Source organism: Sarcophilus harrisii, chromosome 2 (assembly GCF_902635505.1).
Source record: "Sarcophilus harrisii chromosome 2, mSarHar1.11, whole genome shotgun sequence".
NCBI lineage: Eukaryota > Metazoa > Chordata > Mammalia > Dasyuromorphia > Dasyuridae > Sarcophilus > Sarcophilus harrisii.
This window is the reverse complement of record NC_045427.1, coordinates 150035291-150048531: the sequence shown is the minus strand read 5'-3', so window position 1 is coordinate 150048531 and position 13241 is coordinate 150035291. Positions and strand designations below refer to the sequence as shown.

At 33.0% G+C, this 13241-nt stretch overlaps 1 protein-coding gene across 4 annotated transcripts in view; it reads right to left on the bottom strand.

Annotated features, from left to right (window-relative positions):
* Positions 1-13241, bottom strand: part of RALGAPA2 (Ral GTPase activating protein catalytic subunit alpha 2) — a 409655-nt gene that overhangs the window by 182879 nt on the left and 213535 nt on the right. For all 4 annotated transcript variants that reach the window (XM_031951045.1, XM_031951043.1, XM_031951042.1 and 1 more), the window contains 2 exons: positions 5914-6682; positions 332-403 (listed from right to left, as the gene is read on the bottom strand). In XM_031951045.1, the coding sequence (XP_031806905.1) occupies positions 332-403; positions 5914-6682 (841 nt within the window). The remainder of the gene's footprint in view (positions 1-331; positions 404-5913; positions 6683-13241) is intronic.

Here is a 13241-nt window from a genome sequence, read left to right as displayed (position 1 = left end):
AAAAGACTAATGGGCAGAAAATGAGATGGTTCGGATCTATAATGAGAAATAATTAAAGAATAGTCTGTATTGTACAGTGGTGACCACAATGTCAAAAGAATTAGAAGAAATTCTCAATATGGTGGTTAGAACTATGTAGAAGATTTTTGGATGGACATGAACAATAGTTATATAGAAAAAGAAACCAAAAATGATTAGCAATTTGTAACTTTGGAAGAATTATACAAACTAAGGAGATCACAGTTTCATCAAAGTACTGAAATCACAGCTATACATATAATCTTAGAACATATAATAGGAATGAAAATAATTTTTAAATAAAATTACATACCACTGACGTGAGTCCAAATTTTTTAATTCTCTCAACAATTTAGAATTTTTCTTCAGTAGATGAAAATTTTTTCTATAATAATAAAAAATTAAAAAATTTGTGAAGATAAATTATGTGAAACAAAAACAATGTACTACATAATGACTACTCCCTTTATAATTTTCAACCTGAAAAAAATATCAGGAGAAATGAACTAAACAGATTCAAATGTAAACTTTATATATGTTTTAAGTTTTCTTACTGCAAACAATTACCACACTCTGCGGTATTATTAATGCTATAACTAATTACTTATCTAGCACAATGCAGATATGAAAAATATTTTGTGTATATTATTTCATTTTTTTAATACAACCACTTCATGAGACAGGTAGTAAAAGTTACAGTATTACAAAAATTTTGCAGATGTTTTCCCACAGTAAAATGAAAGCTCCTTTTGGTAAGGGACTGCTTTTCTTTTTTACTGTATCCCTAGTTTCTAGAACAATGCCTGGCATGAAGCAAACACTTAATGACTGCTCTTTAAATTGAAGAAATGAATTTAGAAGCCAATTAACTTGCCCATGGTTACACAAATAAAAAGAGTAAGAAAAAGAAATAAAGTTAAACTTATACCTAGGGTCTTCTAGTTTCTCAGAAAAAATTCAGCTGATATCACTGGTGGCAAGCATTATTAAATGAATGCATTTTAAACATATGCATGTGTGTATGTAAACGCACATAATGTCAGAAACATAATAAACAGAAGACAAATTCACTTCCAGTTAAAGAGCAGTAACAAGGAAAATTACAACCAAGAATCATGTACCCAGAAAAATTGAATAGAATTCTTCAGGAAAAAAGGTGAACATTCAACAAAATAGAGGACTTTTAAAGATTCGAGATGAAAAGAGCAGAGCTGAGTAGAAAATGATTTTCAAAAGCAGGCTTCAGGAGAAACATAAGGAGGTAATAAAGAAAGTAATATCATAAGGGACTTAATATTAAGTTTATCTGTTTACATTCCTATATGGGAAGATGATACTTGTAACTCATAAGTCATTCTCATTATTATGGCAGTTAGAAGTCTATATATATATGTCTATATATAGACAGAGGGCACAGATGTAAGTTGAATAAGAAAGGGTATTCTCTAAAAGAAATTAAAGTAAGAGGTGAGGGGGGAATATACAGGAAGAAAGAGAAAAGAAGAGTTGGAATGGTGTAAATTATCTGCCAAAAGAGGCAAGAAAAAGCTTTTACAGTAGAAAAGAGAAGGATGGATGAGGAATGAGTAAGTCTTATTCTCAGATATGGCTCAAAAAGAAAATAATATACAAATTCAATATGGGTATAGAAACCTATCTTACCCTGCAGGAAAGTAGAAAAGAAAGGGGATATGAGAAGGGGAGGCTGATAGAAGAGAGGGCATATTGGGGAAGATGAAATTAGAAGCTAATCACTTTTGAGGAGAGACAGGCTAAAAAGGAGGAGGAACAGGCTAAACAGGGTGAAAATACAGTTAGCAATAGTTACTGGGTAAAGAATTTTGCAGCAAGATTCTCTTATGAAGGCTTCTTTTCTCAAATGTATGGGAAACCAAGTCAAATTTATAAAAAATAAGTCATTCCCCAATTGATAAATTATCAAAGGAAATGAACTATGTCTAAAGGCTATAAAATTATACATATCTTTTGACCTAACAATAACATAGCATGAATCCCAAAAGAGATTAAAAACAAAAGGTAAAGGACCTATGTGTACAAAAATATTTACAGCTGCTCTTTACTTGGGGCAAAATAATGGAAATTTAAGGGATGCCCACCAATTGGGGAATGGCTAAATAAATTGTAGAATGAAGACTATAATGGACTATTATTGTTCTATAAGAAATAATGAGTAGGATACTCTCAGAAAAACTCAGTCTTCCATGAGTTCAAGCAAAATTAAATATATTGTGTGCAAAGTGATGGTAATGTGGGATGATCAACTAAGAATGGCTTTGCTATTCTCAGCAATACAATGACCTGAAGAAGGATTTATGATAAAAATGTTATCCATACCCAGAGAATGAACTGATTGTGTTTGAATACAGAATGAAGCACATTTTTTTTGAACTTTGTTTTTCTTGAGGGTTTTTTTTTTTTTGGTAAGGAGAGAGAGATTCATATTTTCTTTCACAACATAACATTTATGGAAATGTTTTACATGAATTCACAGGTGCTTTGTCAATGGTGGGGAGTGAAGGTAAAGAGGAAGGGAAAAAATCTGAAATTCAAAGTCTTAAAACCAAAAGCAAAAAAAAAAAAAAATGTTTTATAGGCAACTGGGGAAAATAAAGAAAAAAAGAATGGCAACAAGGAGGAACAGAAGTCATGACCAGATTATAACAAAAGGAACAGAGGTAAGAGAAGACAAGGGAGAGTGGCACATTGTAGATTAGACTGACAGATTCGATATACTTCTGTACTTCAGGAATTCATCAATAGGAGTACTCCTTTCACTGACATCAAAATAACTTCCCAACAACTTAAAAGATAATTTTGGAGAACTGCTCATCAGCCTGATGGCACAGAGCAGTTAAGAAACCTCTCTGTAGTTAGCTAAAATGGGCCTGCATGATGCAAACTGTCCATCAATAGACCAGAATCTTGACATTTGAATTTGAATCTTTGTTAGCTTATTAGGATCTGATAGAGCTTGTAGTCCACTATCAGGTATTATTTGAGAGGTAAGGGTAGCCCCTAGAGGATGATAAGACATCGGCATAGTACCTTAGAGAAGAGAGACATGGTTGAGGATAAAAGGTGAGAAAAGTAAAAGTGATATGGTTATAAAATGCTTTTCTAATTTAAATTTCAAAATTGGTAGACAGCTTAATAAAGATGATTAACTTTAAGATGATCTGAAGTTCATCTGCTAAATAAAGAATACTCTCTATTCCTTACTAACTGGGAAAAGGTCAGTTTTATCTATTGTTCTCTAAGGAGATCACACACAAGAAATAGCAGTCAGTAGGTAAGAAATACAAAAAGAGAAGACACAAAGGGGAAAGAAGAGCATGGAATGAATCAGGAAGGGGCACAAGTCCAGAGCACAGTTGGTCCCATAGAAGCCAGTAAACTGGTTATTTGAAATCATATGAGCAGTTTGAGGTGGGATTATCCAGAAAACGGAAGGAAGTTAAGGCAATGGTGAGAAACTGCGTAGGCAAGTTGAAGTCAAGGCATAAATGTTAGAACATATACATCTCCAGAATACAGATCAGTCATCAGTGGTGGTGATCAGCACCCAGGAAAGCAGAAATTTCGGTAGTAAAAAGGATCTTACATCAATGTGGTGTAATGGAAAAGAACTAGAATCACAAGACTTAAGATTCTACTCCTGATTCTATCAATAATTAATTGTATGAGGGCAGTGAGGTGACACAGAAGATAGAGGATCAGCTCTAGAGTCAAGAGTATGTGAGTTCAAATCTGGTCTCAAATACTTAATAGCTATAAGACTGTGAACAAGTCACAACTGCCTCAGATTAAGTGCTGGCAGAAATTTAAGATGCTATCTAGTCCAAACCTATCATTTTACATAAGAACCTTATATCTAGAGATGTTAAGTGATTGCCAAGTAAAGAAAGATGGTATTTGAACCAAACTCGTTTGATTCCAAATCTAATTTTTATTCCATTTTCTAAGGATTTATGGATATAATCATTAGACTTCTCTCAATTTCTGAAAAGTCTAGGAATAGTGCTAGAAGTCAGAACGATGGGTATTCACATATAAAGATGATCTGAATTATCTGATAAAAATGTTCTCGCTCTTAAAAAGAAGATGGATGGCACAGACTAATTTTTTTTTTAAACAGGTATTTTCAATGTTAGCTACATGGCATAATGGATCTTGTGCTAGATTTTGAGTCAAGGTTTGTATCCAAATGCTATTTCACATATTTAGTGAGCTGTATAATCTGGACAAGTCACTTAATTTCTCTGAGCCTCAGGCTCCTTAACTTCCAAATAGGGTTTAAAAAGGACCTATTTCCCAAAGTTTTCCTAAGGGCCAAATAAGTGAGATCCTTACAAAAATGTTTTGCTAAGTATGAAGCACTACAAAAAAGTAAGATATCATAATTATTATTAATAACATAGTTGGCAAAATTATGGAATGTTATATTAAATTGATAGTTTTGAAATACTAAGAAAATGAATCAATGAAGATAGAAGTGGGATCATTAAGGAAAAAAAATCAAATATAATAAGATAACTTTGTTTAAAAAAAAAAGAACAAGAAGAAGAAAATCATTTCCAAAAGCAGAAGTAGATTGAAGCAAAAATTATAGTATGTTAAAGATTTTTCTTCTGGATAGCAAGGGAGTTAATAATAATTTGAATGTCCAAATAATTGCCTTTTTCGGTAATAAGTTCTAACCATGAGAAATGAACTATGGGACAGGATGAAAGAGATCCCTACATGAGGATCTCTAAAGATCCTTTAATAAGAAATGGTTTAGTAATATAAATAATTTAGACAATCATTTTTGGTTAGATGATGATGATATTCATATTCACATAGTATATTTAAATTTTTCAAAGTGCTTTCTTTACAACAACCTTGTGAAGTTATTGTACCAACCAGAAGAGTAAACTGAGGATCAAGGGTAATCAAATGGTTTGCCAATGATTACACAGGTAGTAATATTAGAGTCAGGATATGGAACTAAGGCTTCCTGTCTCTGGTTCTAATGTTCTCTCATATGATCTTCACAATTCTGTCTTCAAGATAGCTAACAAGAGGTCTCTAAGTCCCTCTCTAAATACTCAAAATGATGGGAAGCCCATTACTTTAAAAAGAAAAGAAAAAGGTTGTTTTTTGAACAGAATAGTTGAATATTCTCCCTAATAATTCCTTGTAACTTTTCTACTTAATTGTACCTTAGAATTAAGTAGAAAAGTTACAAGGAGTCAAATTTACCTAAATTTACCTGTATCTATACATTAGCCCAAACTTTTCCACATGAAAGTCCTTTAAATAATGAAGACATTTCCTGTCTTCTTTTTCTAAGATAAACGACCTTTGAGGACTTGTTTTAATTTCAATTTTCTATGACTTCTGTAAAACAGATGGTACAAATACTATTATGCCTACTTTAGATACACACAAGTCAGGTGACTAAGTGAATAAAGACTCAAACACAGATGATCTCAAACAATGATTTTTCCATAAAATCTCACTAAGACATACTAGCAAGGACTACTGACTGTAGTTACTGAAAGTAACTTCTGTCAATGCAATGCAAAAAATCAGCAACTTAATCAATGTTATATAACTTCCAAAATTAAAGAAAACTATAGAAAAACATCAAACAAAAATAAATAATAGAAAGTTAGATGTTGCTTTCACATCACAAGGCTGGAATTTAAAACCAAGCTGGGATTGCACTCTTTATTTTGCTAACACTTTAAGTTTAGTAAAAACATATACCTTTCTTATGGCTATTGAAATAAATTTAGCACGTAAAAATAATTAAAGAAAAATCTCAAAATTAAAATTGTTATGATAAAAAAGCAATAGATTAATAAGTTAAATAAAATAGTGGGATCATACCTTCTGTCCCAAGAATTCATTCCTAAGTCATTCAGCAGTAATCTACAAAAATAAAATGGACCTTGTGGCTCAGAAGGAACTGGCTGTTCTTGATTGGGAACTTTCATTGTGACATCAGACCTGCACCTATGTACATATTCCTCTTCTTGGGCATTCTGACATAAAATTGCTTTGATGATCTCTTTTTCTTGATAATGACTCATTCCAAATGGGGGTGGAGAAGGAGCATTTAGATTTAGCTGGGCTGGCAAAAGACATTCAGGACTTGCATTGCCAATATTTTCAAGTAATTTGTCAAGCACATCATCTACTTCTTCAATATGGGAAAAATCTTTCTGAGGTTCAAATGTCTGCTGTCTACTGTCTGAAATCACAAGTGAATTATTTCTCTTGTTCTGTGCAAAGTTGACTTCCAAAGGTCCATATAATATTTTGCTATCCCAAGAATACTTTCCAGAGATATCTCTCACAATAAGCCTGACATCAGAGAGGGCACTTGAGGGCCTCCCTTCTGTTCTTTCTGCAGGAATCTGAAGGTAAGACATAAGGGTATTGTCATTAAATACAAACAACTGTAGGTTTGGACTTCTGAAGACTTCAGAAGAGAGCTCAGGTGACTCAAAATATGCATTGTCATGATTTTCACTAACAAGGCTGTGAAGAATGGCAGGGCCCCCACTCAGTGGATAGTGACTCAAGTGGTTTACTAGATGTGTCATCACCATACGGGCAGTCAGAGGTATTAATTCCAAACTCCTCCTCCGTTTTTCTATAAAAATAAATAAAGAATGATCAGAGATGGCAGAAAACCTATCATCCAAATCAACATCCACATATTTCAAATTTTATTTTTGACTTTTTCTTTAAGTTTGGCAGACTTATTTTCAATTCTGTTACAGATTTATTAGAAAAACTAAAAAAAAAAAAAAAACAAAACCTTTTTTTCAGGCACTTCTTTTACGCAGGCAATCCCAAACATTTAAACTTAAAATGTGTTTTCCTTTAGAAATATCATTATAAATGGCAGTTAAGTTTCTAGACAAACTAAGAAAAATCTAGTTCATTATCAGCACTTATTTAAAACCCACTATGTAAAAGACATTATTTTAAAAAATTAATTACTCAAAAAAGTAAGAAATATATATATTTTCTTCAATGTAACTAAAATGAGTTATTTTGTCCACTATCTCTTTCAATTAAATTTCACAAAATTTAAGAGGTAAAATTTTTGTTCCACAGACTTTGCTAGGTGATGAGAATAGAAAATAAAAAAATGAAAAAGTTCCTTCCACCAAGGAATCAACAATATTGTACATGGGTAAGAAAAATAACACAAATAATTACATTAGAAATTATAATCTAGAAGATAAAAAGGTCAGTAAGGGATGTGGGACTGAGGAGTAAAATATTAAATCTTGCTGCAGGAATCAGAAACATTTTCATGGAGATCATATTTGAGCTGTGACTTTGAAGGAAGTAAAAGATTATCACAAATGACTTGAATGGTAAAGTAAAACATTTTATCTTTATATCTAGACAATGCCCATTACCCAAGCTGACTGAGCAGGGAAACAATGTAGGATCATAAGATATGAAAGTGAAAGGGTTAAAAACTGCATTAGGAAAATTACTTGGACAGGAGAGAGAGGGGCAATTTGTAGTGAGGTAGAGCATGTAGGAGGTTGACACTCTAGTTTGAGCAAGAGTTATTGAATCCTTAATTTAAATGGTAGGAGTAGAAACAAAGAAGTAATTAAGAAATTGCAGCAAAACTTGATACCTGACCAAAGGTAGAGTGAGGGAAAGAGGAGTAAAATATGGCTGTAATGCTCTGAAAGTCTAGGTGACTGTGAAAATATCACCACCAACAAAAATAAAAGAGAACAGCAGGAAGGGGACAAGTTTAGGATGAAAATAATTATTGGAAAGCATGACTTTAATACTTTGTTTTGAGTACTAAAGTAGAGGTAGAAAAAAGAACTGTTGAATTTATTATTGTTCTTCCCTGGCTTACTTCAGCTGAACTGATTGCCATTTACTTATATGACAAAAAGAAATTATCATGGAGAAAATTGGTTCCACATTCCTTCCTAAAATGGCTTTTAAAAGAAATAATTTTAAGTTAAATTTATTCCTAAATAACAAAACCTATTGATTTTTTAAATTTTTAACATCCTTTCCTTTTCTTTTCTTCTTATATTTTGAACTGCAGATTCTCTTTCTCCCTCCTTCCTCACTTCTACTTACTGAGGAGGCAAACAATATATCATTTATACATACGGAATAATACATATTTTCTCACGGAAGGAAGGGAGGATGGGAAGGAGGGACAGAGTGAGGGAGGAAAGAGAAATCATATTTCAACTTATACTCAGAGTTCATCAGTTCTCTCTGGAAGTGAATAGAATTTTTTCCACCATGAGTCCTATGGAACTGTCTTGGATCATAGTTTAATCAGAACAGCTAAGTCTTTCTTAATTGATCATCATTACAACATCGCTGTTACTGTGCACAATGATCTTCTGGTTACCACTTCGTTTCAGTTCATATAGGTCTTGCCATGTTATTTTTGAAATTACCACTCTCATCATTTCTTTTTAGTACTCCATCACAATCATATGCCACAATTTGTTTAGCTATTCCCCAATTGAGAGCATCTCCTCAATTTTCAATATTTTGCTATCCCCAAAAGAAGTACTATAAATATTTTTGTACATGGGGATCCTTTTTCTTTAATTTTTTTGGAGTACTGAGTTAGTAGAAGTATTGGGTACGCAGTTTTATAGTTCTTTGGTCATCACTGCAAATTGTTCTCCAAAATGTTTGAACTAGGGATCATTGGTTCCAGTTTCCCTTCATTCCCTCCAACATTTATTTGTTATTTCTGATTGAGGTGAGATAATACTACAAGTTGTTTTAAATTGTATTTCTCTAAAAATTAGTGATTTAGAACATTTTTTTCAAATGACTATGAATAGTTTTGATTTCTTCTGAAAACTACTTGTTCTTATTTTTTGACCATTTTTCTTTTTAAAAAAAAAATCATAATTAAAATGGGTTTTAAAGACTATTTATAACTGTTCTCTGTTTGGCATTTAAAGCCCTGACCAACATAAGTCCTTCCTTACCCAACCAGTCTTTTAACACCTAATTCTCTCTCACATACTTTACAATTACAATGGCACTGGCTTCTTTGGTGATCCTCAAATCCTCAAATATCGATTTACAGAATTTGGGAATTTTCACTGGCTGTTCTTCCTCACAATCCTAGCTTATAATACTCTCCCTGCCTCCTGGCTTCATTAAAATCCTAAAATTCTGGCTTTCCTTAAGGCTAGTACTCTTTCCTCTATTCACAATATCCAATTTATTTTATATATATCTTGTTTGTACAGTTGTTTTCATGTTGCTCCCCATGGCAGTCTATAATATCTTTAAAAGCAGGGACCACCTTGTGCCTTTCCTCACCATAAAGTATAGTGCCTGGCAAACAGACACTTAATATTATTGATTTACTATAAAGTCAATCATAATTAATAACTTAAACAAGAGATAATTAATGTTCTTTAAGTGTGTCAAAATAACATCACAAATAAGTTCTTACAGCTACAAACAATAATTGGAAATGGCTGTGGTGAGAAACCAGGAGGAGAGGGAGAACTGAGATTAACACACACCAAACATAAGAAACATTTTATACTACATAAAATGACAAAACGATTTCACATCTATTTTTATCTCTGCTTTTAATAGAATATACCCACTCAGCAAAAAGTATGTGTGTATGACACCAGGATTTAATAATGTTTCTAAGCATTTCTGTTCAGTTCCATAAAAAGTTAAAAAAAAAAAAAAAACCTAAGGCATAAGAAGCAAAAATTCTTTTTAGTATCAAAGAATTGTGGTAGGACAAATATCTCCTGGTTTTCAGATGACACCAACTTCTGCCAGGTAACATATTACCAAGCCAAGGGACAAACTAAAGACAGAACTCATGAGGTTATATAAATGGGAAGGAAAAAAATGACAAACTTAAATGCAAACAAGATGGGAAAAATAAATTAAACCATATTTCTAAAAGGACTCTAAACCAATAGATAAAACCTTAAAAAAAAAAAAAAAAAGATTTAGATGTCATTATAGATTGTTACTTTAAGCACATGGATAAAATGGACCAATTTCAACAACAACAAAAAAAAATCAACATGTTGGACATAATTTAGAATGGTAGGAGAAATAAATTGTTTTACACTTGTGTAAATCAAGAGAGTGTCTATCCCTTGGGATTCTGTTTGCAGTTACAGAAAACGGTAGAGGGTAGGTCCAAAAAAGATTATGTAAAAATGAACAAGAAAGTGGAGAGAGATCGAAAAATGGGAAAATTAAAAACAAAACAAAACAGGATTCATTGGAAATTTTTACAAGTTATTTTGATTTTACAAGTTATTAAATTTCAATAAATATTTATTCATGCCTACTACACAGTAGATGACATATAAGGTTCTATTTTTAAATATGTCATAATCCCTTCCTTCCTTGATTATTCTGTAAGACATTGTTTTAGATACTGGTTCTAAATACTGAGTCCAACCCTCACTGTGTTACTAATTTGGCTCACCTGCTTCATTTGCACACTGGGGATTATTGCAATTTTTACCTCTTAAAAATACTTATGAGGATCAGTAGGGGAATTTGATTTCTCTATGTACATGCATTACAAATGTTTTGTCTTTGTCTTCCTCACCTTTTTGTTTTTCTTTTTTGGAGTGGTGGGATGGAAGAAAGAAAAATTTGTTCATTGTTAGCTAGAAAAAGTTTTAAAAGAAAATGTTAAAAAAGAAAATTGTGAAGAGTTAGTTGAAGTTTGCTAATTATTAATACTCATACCAAATTTTGAAAGACTAGGGTACTTCCTAGAAACTGGAAATAGTTTTAGTCCTTTACGAGCATTTAATGAGAACTTATTATATGTCAGATACTGTGCTAAGCACTGAGAATACCTCCCCCCCCAAAAAAAAGGCAGAAACTATTCATTGCCCTTGAGAAGTTCACATCCTAATGGCTGAAACAGCATATATGTATCTATGTAGAGATAATTTCAGTGTGGTATTAGCATTAAAAAGGATCAATAGGGCAGGTAGATGGTGCAGTGAATAGAACACGGCCTTGAAGACTAGAGGACCTAAGTTCAAATCTGGCCTCAGACAGTGAATATTTCCTAGCTGTGTGATCCTGGGTAAGTCACTTAACCCCAATTGCCTCACTCAAAAAAAAAAAAAAAAAAAAAGAAAGAAAGAAGGATCAATACATGCTTCTTTAAGAAGATGGGATGTTAGCTGAGACTTGAAATACAAACAGGGAAAACTGGAGGCAGAGTCAAGGTGAGAGAAAATTCCAGGCATAGGAAATAAGTGAAAATGCATGGGGTTAGGAGATGGAAAGTTTTATGCCCAAGAAGAGAAAGGGGTTCCATGTCACTGGCTCTTAAGAGAACCTAGACAGGAATAAGAAAAGAATGGCTAAAGAAGAAAAGAAGAAAACCTAAAGAGGACTATATGATAGAGAAGAATAAATATAAAAAGACTGCACAGGGAAGGAGTCAGTTTATGAAAAAGTCCAGAAGTGAAAGAGGATTTAATTGATGCTATTAATATTCTTTTTAAACTTTTTAAAAAATATTTTAAATATACATTATATAATTATATAAATAAATAAAAATATTTTTTAGCTAATAATAATGCTATATTAATTGAGAGCTATTGGAATTCTCTGACTAGAGGGATAACATGGTCAGATGTGTACTTTACGAAGATGACTTTTGTAGATAAACAGATGATGGACCATAAAGTGAGGAGAATGGAGGCAGGGAGACCCAACAGAAGGCTAATATGATAGCCTAGGCACAAAGGGACAGGGGTCTACAGTGGAGTTGTGCCTATGTCAGAAGAGAAAAAGGAATCCACGTAAGAGACAACTACAAAGGTGGTATTGATGGATCATGACAAAAAATTGCATGGGTCTGGAGGAAAGGAGAAGAGTTCAGTTCCACATACACTGAAGATAAGATGTCCGTGGGATAACCAGTTTGAGATGCAAGACTGGAGGTCAGAGCTGGATAAACAGATCTGAGAAATATCTTCTTAAAGGCTACTGTTGAATTAAAAAACAAAACAACAACAACAACAAAAAAAAAAAACCTAATCCATCACCAAATAAAATACAATAAAAGAAGTAAAGTACTTGAGCAAAGTTTGAGGGACATACATGGTTAGTGGCCATGACCTGGATGAAGGTCCAGAAAAGGAGACTAAAAAATAGCATTGTAAAAGTTGGGAGAAAAACCAGGGGGAAACAGTGTTGTGCCTAAGGCAACAGAGAAGTCAAGAAGGAGGAGGACTGAGGAAAGTCCATTAGACTTGGCAATACAGAGTTCACTGGTAACTTTGGAAAGTTCACTTTTGGTAGAATCATTAAGTCAGAAACCAGATTGTAGAGCTAATAAGACAGTGAGAAGAAATGCAATGGGAGCCAACTATAGATGGCCTTCTCAAGAAGTCTGGCTACACATCCCTTTTTGTAGTGGCAAGGAACTGGAAATTGAGTGGATGCCCATCAGTTGGGAATGGATGAACAAATTATGGTATATGAATGTTATGGAATATTATTGTTCTGTAAGAAATGATCAACAGGATGATTTCAGAGAGGCCTGGAGAGACTTACATGAGCTGATTCAAAGTGAAATAAGCAGAACCAGGAGATCTTTATACATGTATAAATGTATAATGGCTAGACTTTGCGCTTTTCAACAATGAAGTGGTTTCTCATAATAGACTTGTAATGAAGAGAACCAAATACATCCAGAGAGAACAAATGGAAATTGAATATGGATCAAAACAATATTTTAAGATTTTTTGTTGTCTGTTTTTTTCTTTCTCATTTTTTCCTCTTTTGATTTGATTTTTCTTGTGCAGCATGATAAATGTGGTAATATGTTTAGAAGAATTGCACATGTTTAAACTATTATTGATTACTGGCTGTCTAGAGAAGGGGGGAAATGGGAGGGAGGAAGAAAAATTTGGAACAAGATTTTGCAAGGGTGAATTTTGAAAACTATCTTCACATGTGTTTTGATAAATAAAAAGCTATTGTTAAAAAAGAAGTCTAGGTACAGAAAGGAGAGGGAAGAAATAGAATGATATCTAGAGAAGAGACAAATCAAGTAATGAATTTTTGTGGGTAGAGGAAACATGGAGCATGTGTAGGGATGAGGGAAAGAGTCAGTAGCTAGAGAGAGATTAAAGATATATCAGAGACTGGGGATGACAGAG